General features: G+C 47.2%; 1 protein-coding gene across 2 annotated transcripts in view; it reads left to right on the top strand.

Moving 5' to 3' along the window:
• Nucleotides 1–14,210, top strand: part of LOC119161098 (erythroferrone-like) — a 44,288-nt gene that overhangs the window by 9,715 nt on the left and 20,363 nt on the right. The window contains exon 1 of one of the 2 annotated variants that reach the window (XM_075889628.1): nucleotides 1–5,785. This exon is cut by the window's left edge and continues 9,058 nt beyond it. The exons of the other annotated variant lie outside the window; for it this stretch is intronic. Coding sequence (XP_075745743.1) covers nucleotides 5,558–5,785 — 228 coding nt within the window. The 5' untranslated portion in view covers nucleotides 1–5,557. The remainder of the gene's footprint in view (nucleotides 5,786–14,210) is intronic. 2 annotated transcript variants of the gene reach the window in all.

Genomic DNA, 14,210 nt, shown 5'->3' with positions numbered 1-14,210 from the left:
CACGGCAAAACAAACTGTGGTCTACAGCTGTTTCATCATCTCGCCAACGCTATGGTGAACATCTTGCCCGTGAAAACAAGAGGTTGATCACTTTCCCAACAGTCGTGATCTGTGTAGAGCTATAAATGCTAAATTATGTAAACTTGGTGTCGTTTCCCGAAACGCTCTGTAGCTGTTTTCTCGGTCGTTTCGGTCCGAGTGCTAAGAAATTTAAGACCGACGTCGGGTGGTGTAGATCCGTTGGCATTGCGATTCGCGCTCAGTATAGCTTCGAGACATCGTAGGTTTGCAACGGCTTGCTTCCTAGCATCGCCGCAATGGCGAATCATATTTACCGCGCAACTAAAAATAAAGCAAACGCTTTAAGTGCCTTTAGGTGCGGCAAGAAGGGCATGAAAGTGTGCTTTTTTCTCACTTTCTTTCTGACTCTGCGGTGGTGGAGATTTCCAATAGCATGCAAACCTCAGCCCTAGATTTACGTTTCAGAACTCACTTTTAAATTCCGCGACTTCCAGTCAAGCTTTTCGAACGCATGCCTGCATGGATGAAAAAGAAAAATTAAGCTACAACAGGAGGTGTTCAAAAGTGAGTTTCTGCGATGACCAGCCGAAAAAAAAAATGAGGGGGAAGTGGGACGAAAAGGAATACGACTCGGAAAAAAAATGCATGCCTGTGCAGGCTTTCACGTTCGGGTCTCAGGTTGAAGTTTCCGGAGGGAATTCGAATTTGAGCAGTGCTCACTGGCGAAACGTGATAACTCCGTCTTTCGACTACATAAGCGGCGAAAAATCAGCCGCACCTGGAGAATACTAAATCCGGACAACCAATACGCGGGGCCTCGTAGGAATTTCGATAAAAAAACTACAGGAAGAGTGAAAAAGCGCTGCTGCCCACGCCGTGAAAACAACGTATGAACTTTTCTTTTTTTTTCCTCTTTTTTCATTTTCTTGCGATGCAATACCCATCTGAAAGGTGACAGCTCTGTCGGGTAGGACTTCTCTGGGAACGAGCAAAAAACTGCGCTCTTGCTTTTAAACATTGCTTTGAAACGGAAACCCTCGCGGAAGACGCCGAAATGTTATAAGCCAGTTGCGGATAGGGCGTGCATGTACTTCAGCTTCACTTTTGACGCACACCGAGCGATTACTGAATGCCGAAAAAGTCAGGCGGACAAACCATGGCTTGTTTGGTGTTGGCTCCGCGCGAAAGTTATCTCGACATACTGTATGTACGTGTGTGTAAACAGCGGTAGGTGTCATCGGCGTACTGAGGGGCTTGCAGCGATGTCGTGACGCGTAGGCTCCGCCCAGCCCAAAGCTCGCCGCCACCAGCCACCGCCCTCCATGATCACGGAACGAATTGCGCATCATCGGCAAAGCTGTCTCCGGGCACAGCGCGATGGGGGAGCTTCCAGCGGCGGTGTACCGCTTATGGGCGAATGCGTGGGTCTCGAAGAAAGGAAAAAAAAGAGCTAATTTCTTCGTGCCTTATCTGGCGACACGGCTAAGTTTGTTATAGGGGTCGCAGAAGGGGATAAAAATAATACTAGAAAGATAATGAAGAGAAAGCACTCACCGCACATGAGTGACAAATAAAAGAGGTTTAGAAATATGGGGGACAAGGTCGAGGGAGTTCGAGGACGGGGCACCGATAGGGGAGAGGTTTCCCAAAACCGATCGAGAGTCTTCTCCAAAACCGATCAAGCGGCAGTTGCAATTGCAATTTATCTCACAGCTGAGAGATGTTGAAGAAAAATACACATTACAAGATAAGTAGGCATTTAAAAAGTCAATGCACTATAATTAACTGTCAATCAGGTCAGGCATAAGATGTCTAAAGGATTAATTTTAATGAAACTCACTTGCGCGAGGTGTCCAACTGCCTAATTACAAAAAAGTTCAGAGCCCTCTCTACTCCCTCCCCCTTCTTTCCTCCAGTGGTTTAGCACTGCTTCCAGCATAGGAGACATTGCAAGCTATCCGAGCCTGAGCTGGATTCCCATTGCCTGCGTAATAAGCCCACACTTCGACCGAGCGACGATGTTATGGGATGACGTAGTCATGCGATGTTTTGCAAAGTCAGAAATTTCGACGATCTGTGACGTCATACAGTGACGCAATAAAGTCATGTTTTTCCTTCACTCATGTTGACGCTTAGGAACGCCGACGGTGTCATGGCCAACGGCCAATTTTCGCGTTTGATAAGAAATGTCAGACTTTCACCTTAATGAAGACATGCCTTAGCCGATTGCATCCAGCCTCCGTAGGTGGTGTTGTCGTTCCAAATTTTCCCCCATGAATACTAGTTTTTCGTTTCTTTATAATACGTTTTTGTACGAAAAATGAGGAATAATTTAGTTAGCTTTGGTTTACTTTTTTTGTATTCGTTGTACCGTGCAGCTAGATCATCCATCTAGTTTCAAGCAGGGAAGTTTATTGCATACTCGCAACAGGATTTCAGGTGAGTACAACTGCACCGTGTAACAAAGAGACTTTTGTGGGACATGCAAACAAGAAAGTATGAGCACAATGTACCTTACATCACTATCCCAGATCAAGGATCACTGAAGGAATTAAGGAGAAAACAGAACAAAGAAAGCCACTAAGCTTGAAGAGAATCACGTAATACTTGGGCGGTTAAAAAAAGGGGGGGGATTAACCATTCAGAGTAACTACTAAGGGAGAGCATAATGCCGTCCTGTGGGCCCACACTTGATGAGGCCGTGTTGACAAAAATTACGCCATGAATGAGTTCACGATGATGAAGCAAATTGCATGCTAGGAGATTTCTCGTTGCACCTGCGTGATTGGAAAACGTTTTTTTGACGATGGCACTTGGCACTGTACTATGGGAGAGCTGGTGAAAGCCGTCCCGTGGACCTCCCACTTTGGGTGTTTAGGTATAGTAGTTAACGATTTAGAACACTAGGCGCTATGGGACAATAGAGAACCCTATCAACACACAAATGTAGCCGCCGATCAACGAACATTGTTAATGCTCCAAAAACCGCGAACAGCACCACAAAAATCACAAGTTTATTGAAAACATTAGTTCGGCGCAACATTTGCGAAACGCTCTTTGTACTGCCTTCCCTGCCGACTTTGTCGAGCCACTTGGTCCCCAAAGACGTTCTTTATTTCTTTTCTTGTTTTTTTGTGTGTTCACGATGTTCTCACCCAAACAGGTCACACAAAGAAACGGTGCTAGCGGCTTGCCCAAGACATTCGAGGCACGTCGTATCCAGTACATTTGCTGATCGGTTTGAAAAAAAAAAATGCCGCCCGCATCTTCCTACGAGGGGGGGGGGGGGGGTATCGCATGAATGTTGCGTTGGGAATGTTTAATTGTTATTTTGTCTTTATTATTATTATTATATTGTTGTTGTTGTTCTTGCTGTCGTAGTCGTCGTCATTGTTGTTGTTGTTGTTGTTGCTGTCGTAGTCGTCGTCGTCGTTGTTGTTGTTGTTGTTGTTGTTGTTGTTGTTGTTGTTGTTGTTGTTGTTGTTGTTGTTGTTGTTGTTGTTGTTGTTGTTGTTGAATGAAGGATAAGCGTGCCTCCAACGAGTGGTGGGACGCTGATGTGTGATCCAGTGCCTACATATACCGGTTGACCAGTGAATGATTGTGCAGATTGACCAGACGGTTCGAACTATAGCAGACGCTGTCTGCATCGGCCTTGCGAGAAGATAGAATGGAGAGAGGGGGGGGGGGTGCAAACAGCTGGCACGAGACGCAAGCATGCGAGACGATACGCGAGGCGCGAGCATGCGCAGCGGCGATGTGAATATCGCCGCCGACGCGTGACATCGTGTGATTTAGAAATGCCCTACATTTAAAACACCGTTTCCACTCGTAAACTAATACCAATAATCAACGTTGGGGCTTTACATTCGTAAAGTACAACATGACTGAGAGACGCCGTAGTGGAGGGCTCCGGAAATTTTAACCATTTGGTTTTCGTTTTAACGTTCACTTGAATGCAAAGACATAAGCCTCTAGCATTTCATCTCTATCGGAATGTGGCCGCTATGGTTCGATACCGCGACCTTCTGGTCAAGTCAAGTAATAAGACCGCCAGAACACCGCTGTACATGTCATGTCCGTAGGCAGCCTAAAGAGAAGCCTCTCGCGGATTACTAAATCGAAGAGGTGGACCATAAACGATCTGTAGGTAGTAATGAATAAAGAGCAGTATAACAGCAAACTGAAAAGAAAGGAAGATAGAAAACGGAAAGACAGGAAGAAAGAAATAACGAAAGAAGAAAGAAAGTCAGCACACCTGTATGCTAGAGAAAAACCTAATATAAGTGGCCTCCCTTATGGCAGAACAGTTTCGACACAACGAGTGAGGATAGAGGAGGAAGGGAGGCGTTTGCTGGAAGGAGGCAAGGGGTGGCGGTGTTCCCGACTTGTGCTCCTCCGTTTACGGCGTTCGACGGCACGGTTGAAACGTTCCCGCGCTGCGTCAACGGGGGTTGTTCGGTAGGCACAGGTGCAACTCGCGGGGCTTCCAACGTCCCACTGCGAAACGCGCGTGCGGGCGCGGCTCACTAAAGAAGGACAATGGAGCGTCGTACCCCACCGTCGAGGGACAGCGGCGGGACGATGCCTTTTCCGTGGAGGAGCTCTCTTCTCTAGAGAACGCACGTGCGCGCCGTACGAGAGCTTCGCTGCCTCTGCCCAATGTTACAAGAAGCCGGGAAGCAAGGGCGACTAGAGGCGTTGTGACACACCGAAACCACTCGGCTGCGAGAGAGAGAAAGAGGGCGAAAGAAACCGAAGCGAAGAATGATGCCTAGTTCACGCATGTGTGTACGGCACTGCGACTGAACTGGGTTGTAACAAAAGGGGGAAAAAAGGCTGAGGGGGTACGTGCAATTTCTCAAGGCGGTCCTTCTTTGCGCAGGTGTCGCTCCAGCGTCTTTCTTTCAGAGCTATGCGTCCCTGTTAAGAGAAACCGTGGTTGCACGACGTTCCCGTACTTTACTGCCAACGAGGAAATAAAAAAAAAACAAGGTGGTGGGAAGGGCGGGAAACGGTAGACCTTCCCGATCCGCAGAAAAAAAAGCAAACAAAAAGTAGTTCTCGTTTCCTTCCCCTCGGACCTCTTTCACTTTCCGCCTCTATAATTCAGGTGTTCTCAACTTGGTGTAGAAGGCGACGGAAAGATCTTTGCTCGTTTTGTCGGGCATTGGTCGGGCTTCTTGTCGCTCTGGTCCCTCGTGAGTGCAGTCGTGAAAGTGCAGTGAGAAGGTAGTTTCAAGTAAGCGCTGACGAACCGAAAGCTCTGCTGAAAGCGGGACTTTCGTTCCAGTACACACTTGGACAGACGAAACCACCTCCTGAAAGTCTTACGAGACGGTTGTTGGAACACGACTTCCGCGTCCAGTTAGCTAGTGCAGGAGAAGTCGCACGACTTGGTTTCGCGCCTGGAACTCAAATCGCTAGGCCCAAGCGCCGTTCGTGCAGCGGAGCTAGGCCTAAACCCCGGTCTGCAACGGCGTCGGGACACGTGCTGCTGGAGGAAAAGGGGCATCGGCGACGGCAGAGGCTGCTCATGGTGTCCTGCGGCTTGGCGACGCTCGTATGCGTCGCGACAGTGGCGGTGGCTGTGGCCGTGGTCGTCACAGCTACGACACCGGCTACTACTACCACGGCGACGTCAGCATGGAGTACGACGCCAACGCCTTCAATAGTTGCCGCAGTTGATCGCAAAGCTCTAGAGGCGCCTTCGAGGAGACGCGAGGGCCTCAAGGGAGTTGCCGGATTGTCCCGTAGAAAACGGGTAAGTGAAACCTTCTCATGGAGTTCTCTCCCAGGCATGTCCATGCGACTCACCGTCACACCGCGACGCATGTTTTGCGATATATGGACTAGCTGCGTGACATGAATGCGGATTTTTTTCACATTCGACTTCTGAAGGCCCTTGCATACCAAAGGTGGGTTATTTTGCTGTCCTAGTTGAACGCATGAGATCGCAGAAGGCGAAGAGAAATTTTAGAAGACAAGCTACGCTATCCATCGTATACTCCTTCAACGTTACTAAGCTTACTGACCACTCGTTCTCTTTTATGGGCATTGCCATTGATTATTGCTCAACCAAGTCATTGCACCTTCACTATGCTTTCCTAATGAAGATCATTAGGTCATATGAATGAATATTTAACGCCAGCGCAACAGAAGGAGTGCCCGTTGTTCATGAGCGACGACTATGTGAGACGCTGCGCGAACAAATAAGAGGCTCAATAATTACGACATGCAGGCAGTGTTTTCACCCAATTATAGCAAGATACCCTACGCCATGGTCAAACCTACTCTATTTTACCGTAGACAATCTCTTTTTTTTTTTGCCCAACAATATGCTATTCGCCAAGAAAAAGCGCAACATTAAAAATTATACAGTTATACTTCACTGTACGACGTAAACACGCATAGTGACGCTGAAGTCGGCATCTACTTTGAGAATTCTTATACGAGAAAGTTTCGAACAGAGAATGAAGTACGTGGAAAACAAAAAAATGGGAAGAGAAGACGTTTCGCTACATGCGGTCGGTGCTGGACTCGCTGTTGCGAAAGAGAAGTAGGAGACTCGGCAAGTATAAGGCTGGCCGTTCAAGTGATGTGGTGACAAGGGGCTTTAAGCGAAATGTCAGAGAGGTGGTACAGATATATTGGAAAGCTGTCATGGAACTGGATACTTTGCTCAAGATACAGCTATCATCATAACTTTCCCGCTCCGATGCGACACTGTTATGCCGCCTTTGGTTGGGTGTTGCATTCACAAAGGTGTACTTCTTTTGCATTGGTATGGCAGACACCTCTACATGCGACTCTTGCGGAGCTGAAGAAACCACTGAACACGTCCTGTGCAGCTGTGCTTGCTACAACACGCAGCGATGCCAGCTCTGGATGGTTTTGCATAAACTTAACTTTAGACCATTTTGTGTGCAGAAGATTCTGGGTCCTTGGCCATCTGCCTCAATTGCGCAGAAAGCGACTAAAGCACTCCTACTTTACTTAAAGTCAATAAACCTGAGCGACCACCCGTAGACTGTGTGTGCTCCCCCGAGTGTGCTCGTGATTGTGTGTACTTTCTTATCTCTCTGCAACCTCTTTTCTCTCTTTCATCCCTTCCCCAACGCAGGGTCGCAAACCGGATGTGCGTCTGGTTCCCCTCCCTGCCTTTCCTTGCATCTTTATTTGTCTCTCTCTCCTCTGAGAACTGGCTAACCTCCCTGTCCTTCCTCTTTCAATCCTTCTCCTCCTCCTTTATCTCTCTCTCTCTCTGTCATGGAAAGAAAGACTGCTTTGCCTAATTACCACCTAAAGAGTAAAGACAAAATAAGCAAGGGTACACTTCCCGATAATTGCAAGGGAGGTGTTTTCTCGTTTGAGGCGAGATTGGGTGGTCTTTGAACGCATACCTATAAAGCGATTGGGTGATATGCGGGGTTTAACGTCCCAAAACCACTATGTGATTATGAGAGACGCCGTAGGGGAGAGCTCCGGAAATGTCGACCACCTGGGGTTCTTTAACGTGCACCCCAATCTGAGCACACGAGCCTACAGCATTTTCGCCTCCACCGAACATGCTGTCGCCGCAACCGGGATTCAATCTCGCCACCTGCGGGTCAGCAGCCGACGTACCTTAAAACCACTATAGACCACTTTGGGGCAATAAAACAAACTTGCCGCGCACAATAAAGGTGTTGTCCGAGAACTATAGGAGCAAAATATACTACGGGCAGTGGGGAACGAATCAGCAGAAAAATGCTATTTGTACGAAGCTATGAGAAACAATTCGAAAAAGCGCTCTCCCAGATTCGACGCTCTCTTGCCGTCCCTTCAAACGGTCGTTCGGGGAAAAGTTTCACCACTTTCTTCACGAGTGAAACTCCAATACCCCAAGTCCGGCCCGGCCTCATCACTCTGTGTCTGCACGCATCCCGAAAACGAAAGCCGATATAAGAAAAATAAGAACTTACCGCGCAATATCGACACCGCATGCGAGGAAGTTTCTTCGAACTGGCGTTACAGCGCTGGCGAGGTTCACAAAAGAAAGAAAAGCGATAAAGGGTATACCATTCAGTGTTTGCTGCAACGCAATCCAGGCCCCGTGTAGGAGGCTACTGTGCAGGCGACGCTAACTCTTGCTGGACTCGTGTATGTACCTCGCTCCGCGAAAAGCGGAGCTGTTTGCTCGGAAAACATCGTGGCTCCCCACTGTGTGCGTCTCTGACGCCTGGCCGTGGCGCTAGCGCTTCTGTTTTTGCCAAGGAAGCGGGGACAAGAAAAGGCAAAGATGGCCCACCAAATAAGGCGTCAGCCTGAGCACCGCCCAGGACCTTTCTCCTCGTTCTCCGCCCCCTTAACGGTGGCGACAATTGAGCGGTTGTCGGGCGCGCGCACGAGGTCGCAGTCTTGTCGGCGCCACGGCCCGATCGAAGATTGTATCCGCGTCAAGACCACCGAAGCTTCACGGTCACCGCACTGCGTTGCCTCGTCTTTGATTGCGCCGAGTTCGCCGGTGTTTTGAGTGAAGATTCTCTCTTCTCTCTCTATCTTTCGCTGTTTGCTTGGGTGGGCTAGGAGCTGAAACTTGAACAAAATTAGTTTTTACGAGCACCTTCGATATTAACGGACCTGTGAGATTTCAGTACTGGACAACGAGATTAGCCGAGTGGTGTTACATATTACGCCATGGAGTGACATAAAAGTAACCCGTTGGTGCGATTAGAAGATTCCACAAGTAATAAGTATCACATTTTCCCGCTGCTATCTATCTATCTATCTATCTATCTATCTATCTATCTATCTATCTATCTATCTATCTATCTATCTATCTATCTATCTATCTATCTATCTATCTATCTTGCATCTGTGTCTATTTCTGTGGTGCAGCATGCAATGACTCCGATTGACCAGACAACGATACAAAGAAAGAGAGAGATAAAAAAAAAGAAGAAAGAGGAAAATTTTATTAGGGAAAATTTTTTCGTACGACGAGATTCGAATCAGCGTAATGGCGGTCTGAAGGCGAGCGTCTCAAACATTCGGTTATCTAGCAATGCTAGCTGAGCAAAACCTACAGCTTTCTAAAGTATGGCATAACAAGGGCAGTGAGAAAGGGAAATGAGGCTGATGACTCTATGTGCATCCTGGCTCCTCGTGGAGAAGAGCCTTAAGAAATCATACCAAGTATGCAAAAAATATTCCTTTGTGTTGCCTCAAAATCATGTCAGTACTCCTTTGAAGGGGTCACGACATGGCCGCCCAACAATTTGCTGTTTTCAGCGAATAATAGATAGGTGGTTCAATGTGTGTGATTCGCTGGTGACATCGCCTAGATGTGTAACTCAGGGAACTAATTACAACTCATGATTACTGAATTGGACATGGAAAGCAGAGGAGTAGGTTGAACAATTAATATGCATAAAACTAAAGTAATGTGCAACAGTCTCAGCAGAAAACAGCACTGTGTGATAGGTGGAGAGACGCTGGAAATTGGAAAAAAATATGTCCATTAGGACAGGTAGTAACCGCGGAGCCGAACCAAGAGAGTGAAATAACGAGAAGAATAAGGATGGAGTGGATCACATTCAGCAAACGTTCTCAAATCATTAATGTCAATCTCGCGCTTACCCTCAGGAGGAAGGTATATAACGGCGGCATCATGCCGGTACTAACGTGCCGAGTACAAACCTAGAAGCTTACAAAGAGGGTTCAGCTTAAATTGAGGACGATGCATCGAGCGGTGGCAAAGAAAACGATAGGCGTAACCTTAAGAAACAAAAAGAGTGGGTGAAAGAACAAACGGGAGGTTAGTCATATCATAGTTGAAATCAAGAAGAAATGAACATAGGCCGGGCACGTAGCACGTAGGCAGGATAACCGCTGGTCATTAAAGGCAACTGACTCGATTCTCAGAGAAGGCAATGGTGAGGGGGAGACAGAAAGTGAAGTGGGCAGATGAGATTGAAAAATTCGCAGGTATAGCGTGGCAGCAGAAAGCGCAAGACGGGGTTGATTAGTGGATCATGGGGAAGGGTTTTGCCCTGCAGTGGGCGTCGTCAGGTTGATAAAGATGACAATAATGATGATGATACATAATGCACTGTAATGTATACTTCCCAATGAAATAAGCATTAGAAGTAGCGGGCTACAAACCACGTTCACGGCAAATGATGTCGTTTTGCCCTGGCGTTAGTGACGTCATGTGCTGCGCGGAGTGGAGCCTTGTTGTTCAATCAAAGTTTCAGCCGCTGTAAATCACTCGGTTACAATGTGGAACTCAACAAAACGGAAATAGCTAGCCTTCACGTGCAGCTGGCCACACACACACACACAAAAAAAAAAATCCACGCATCTCCACGAATTGAATGGTGACGAGTGGGCGAAGCTATATGTACTAAGGTCCCTGAAGTCGTCGAAGTCATCGACTAGTACGAAGAACGAACGGATGGAGGGACGGACGGAGAGGCGGATGCACGGCGGCCAGATCGTTGAACAGGCGCATGGACAAATGGAAGGATTAGTTGATGGACAGATGGACGCACGCATCGATTGACGGATGGATAGATGGTTGAACAGACGCGTGGGCAAATAGACGGATGGGTGGACTCACACATGGATGCACGCACGGACGGACGGAGAGCGCAAGGGTTTTTTTCACAGCTTGCGTTGTGATACGTGTGTAGACGCCGGTTCATCGCCGGACAAGGTTGTCCCCCAAGGAGCTTCACCGCTAAAATCGAACGCCGACGTGCAGACCGTCGCTGTGCAAGAACTTTCATATGTCAATGCTCGTTGGTGTGTCAATGTTGTCCGACAGTAGGGCCACCCGCATGTTTAGAAAAAAAAATTCTATTAAATATCTCGACCAATTACACTAGGGCTTATCAGCTTGCTTATGAATGCAAGAAGGTTAACCCACATACGTACATAGAGTATGATGGAAAATTGGGTATCCGCTTTGCAGGCAGTCGCCTCCTCCAGTTAATTTCCCCGTATTTCTTTTTCTCTGACATCAACCTTACGCTTGTTGTGGCTTTGCTGCGATGCTCGAAGCCAGCCCTTTGTTGTGCGCGTAAACAGGTGTTTGGTCAGTTTCATATGTTGAAAATAAAAGGAAGCGCTGCTTATGAAGGGATTGCGCCTGGCTCTTGCCTTCAAGGAGCTTCCCAGCCACAGAATTCAATCTGAGAAAAATGTTACCGGGCCGCTGGCTTCTATATAGTAACGAGTGTTGGGGGTTTCTCGCGAAGCGAGCGATTATTCACTTGAACGTATACACTGCGCCTTCGGGTGTATAATGAATATTTGAGTTTCCTGTTCCAGATAAATATCATTGCTCCACTATTTATAAACATATTCCTGTCTTCTCTATTCTTTCTGAAACTCTGTTTCCAAAAGTAATATGGTACGAGCACGTGAGCAAATGAAGATATTTCATCAGTAACCTTCCCCTTTTTCATTTCCTTGATGTGTAGCAAAGAATGGTTCATTGTATGATGGTTTGCCCAGAAGCAGAAAAAAAATGTATATCGCGTTTTGCTAATCTCCGTTCACGTCAGGCGCGCACTGCGCAGAGGCAGCATGTTTGTCCACGTAGATTTAGCGGAGCTGAACGAATTGGCCCTGCAGAATAGCGCTTTGGCACAAATAAGCAACAATAAGAGCAACAACAACGACAAAAAGGCAAGATTTGAAGCCTGTGTGCTTTCCTTTGTTCAAAACAAGAGGTGACATTATTTTAACTTTCTGTTACGGACGATGTTTTCATTGACCAGCTTTAGTTCTCTCGAAAGCCTCCGGAAGTTTCCTGATGTAAACAATCCGCCTAATACAAGCTGTGACATATTGGTGCCCGAAAAAAACGTTTCGGAAAAGTTGTTATGCGGTTGCAAAATACTTGCCTTCAACAACAACAACAACAACAACAACAACAACAACAACAACAACAACAACAACAACAACAACAACAACAACAAAGGGAGCAGGTGAATTGAGAAGAATAATGTGCAACTCTTTCTCGTTATACGTCATCTTTCCTCCTACTGAACCAAGCTTCAAGACAAGACGTCGCAAACGCTGACAAACAGCATCCGGAACGACTGTTTGGCCGCAGCGCTTTTCAGAAGAGATCTTCTCCGAATCGAGCAGCGCTGGCATACTGCATTATCAACAAAGAGCACGCGCTTCGCTAAATGACGCCCAGCGACTCATTTGGACGGTGGCCAGAACCTTTCTCGACAGCGTGCCATACATCTCCCCCAAAATGGCCGTGTGTTTTATAGCAATGCCCCGAAATAGCGGGGGTGTGGGAAGTCCGCCCATTCACGCTCGAAAAAAAAAAACAGCTTTTTAGCATCGCGGTTAATGCAACGCGAAAGACAAATTACGCTGCAAGAAGGGACAAAGGGCCAGACGGTTGCTTCCGCTGGCACGATAGAAAGACGTAGAGTTCGAGGACCTCTGTTGTATGGTTCATGATTAACAGTGATGGTAGGCTTGCTACCAAAATTAACTGCAACTTTTTAATCAATTAGAGAGGAGCTGGTCGCGTAATGTTCACTTGGTTCGGTTGAAGCGCATCCATGGCTGTAAATAAAAAGGAAACGCCAGGCCTGCGTGGTATACAGGGGAACGAGTACAGATCAAGAGAGAGAAAGAGAAAGAAGGAGTGAGCAGAAAGGAAAAAATATAGAACTTGAAATACCAAAAAAGAAGGAAGAAAAGAAGGAAGGAACGGGAGGTTAAGAAAAGACAGAGAAGTCAGAAAGTCTAGAAGGACTGGTATGCTGTCCTACACTGGGGAAAGGGACGGGGGTTTCGAAAGATTAAGACAGTACCAGCACACACGAAGTCAAACTTCACAGTCATCATAACATCATTCCACACCGTCCATAATCTCCGGTGAGAGTCTGTTGTCTTCGAGAGTTTGAGTACTGCATTTGTCAACCTTCCCCAGCGATGTACTTTTAGAACGGCATTCTAAAATTTTTCCCACCGTCTTCACTCTGTGATGTTAGAGCGGCTGGTGGTGATGCTTACTGCGCATTGTTGCGAGGTCAGTCACAGAAGACGTTCGTGTAGTGTCTATAGAGTTATCACAAAAAGGGTTGTCGGCCTTCTCGATTCGAAAAGGGAATGACTTCGTGAAAGCCACTTGCAGCCATGAACGGAAACGCTGAACGGTATCATTTTGGAGTAGTCCAGCAGGCGTCTCAAGACGTAAAAAGTTCGGGCAGTGCTGGTGTTGGTTGCGCAGCCTACTTGCTGCATTCAAAGTGGCGAAATCGATTTCTAGAGCAGTCATTCGTAGTTAGAGTCATCAGTCTTCGATAGGGGTATCGTCTCGAGTCTGTTGCCTTGAAAATCTGATAGAGCTGCATTGTAGGCATGTTAATTGCCTGTCACGCCGTAGTATGGACAAGATACCCAACTTCAAACACCAGCCGCTCGCATGGTCAGTGGCGCAGAGCTGACGGGAAACCTTGCAAAGCTGCCTTAGAATCAATGAAGGCTGATCTTTATGGTGGCTGTTTGCAGTTGACTACCCGAAGTGCTGCGCGAAGAGCAGCAAGTTCTGCAGTCATCGATATCACTGGGTGGTCTGTCTTGAAACTGACGGTAATAGCCTTCACTGAAACAACAATAACCCTGGACGGACACTGGAGAGCATTTGATCCGTCAGTGTAGATATCTGCGTGATCGGCGTAGTTCTCGTACAAAAAAACCAGAGATGAGATCTTTTTTCTTGGTCTCTGGTTCGTTTCAGAGCAAAGATTATATGCTGATTCGCGGTACGTTGAGTGTACTTCAAGGCGAATGAGGCACCACGGATGTATCGCTGACTTAGATGCGAGCCTGAAGCTTGGCGGAAGTTGTGTGGCATAGTTTGAACTCGTTACACAATACTACGGCGACGGTTTTTCTGATAGCAGTGTTGCAATGGGGTGGCAATGAGCCTTAGAAAGAGTAAAAGAGATATATGGTATGGAGAAAGACAGGAAGGTTAACCGGAAAGCAAGTATCTGGTTTGATACCCTACACCGGGGAATGGGAAACGGGAGCCAGAAAAGTAAGAAAGCGGGAATGAGAAAGGGGGAGGGAAGCGAAGACACACACGCACACACACACACACACACACACACGCACACACACACACACACGCGCGCGCGAGCGCGAATGTGTGTATGTATGATATG

Source organism: Rhipicephalus microplus, chromosome 3 (genome assembly GCF_043290135.1).
Source record: "Rhipicephalus microplus isolate Deutch F79 chromosome 3, USDA_Rmic, whole genome shotgun sequence".
Classification (NCBI taxonomy): Eukaryota; Metazoa; Arthropoda; class Arachnida; order Ixodida; family Ixodidae; genus Rhipicephalus; species Rhipicephalus microplus.
The sequence above is the reverse complement of the archived record's forward strand: the minus strand, read 5'-3'. Positions and strand labels throughout refer to the sequence as shown.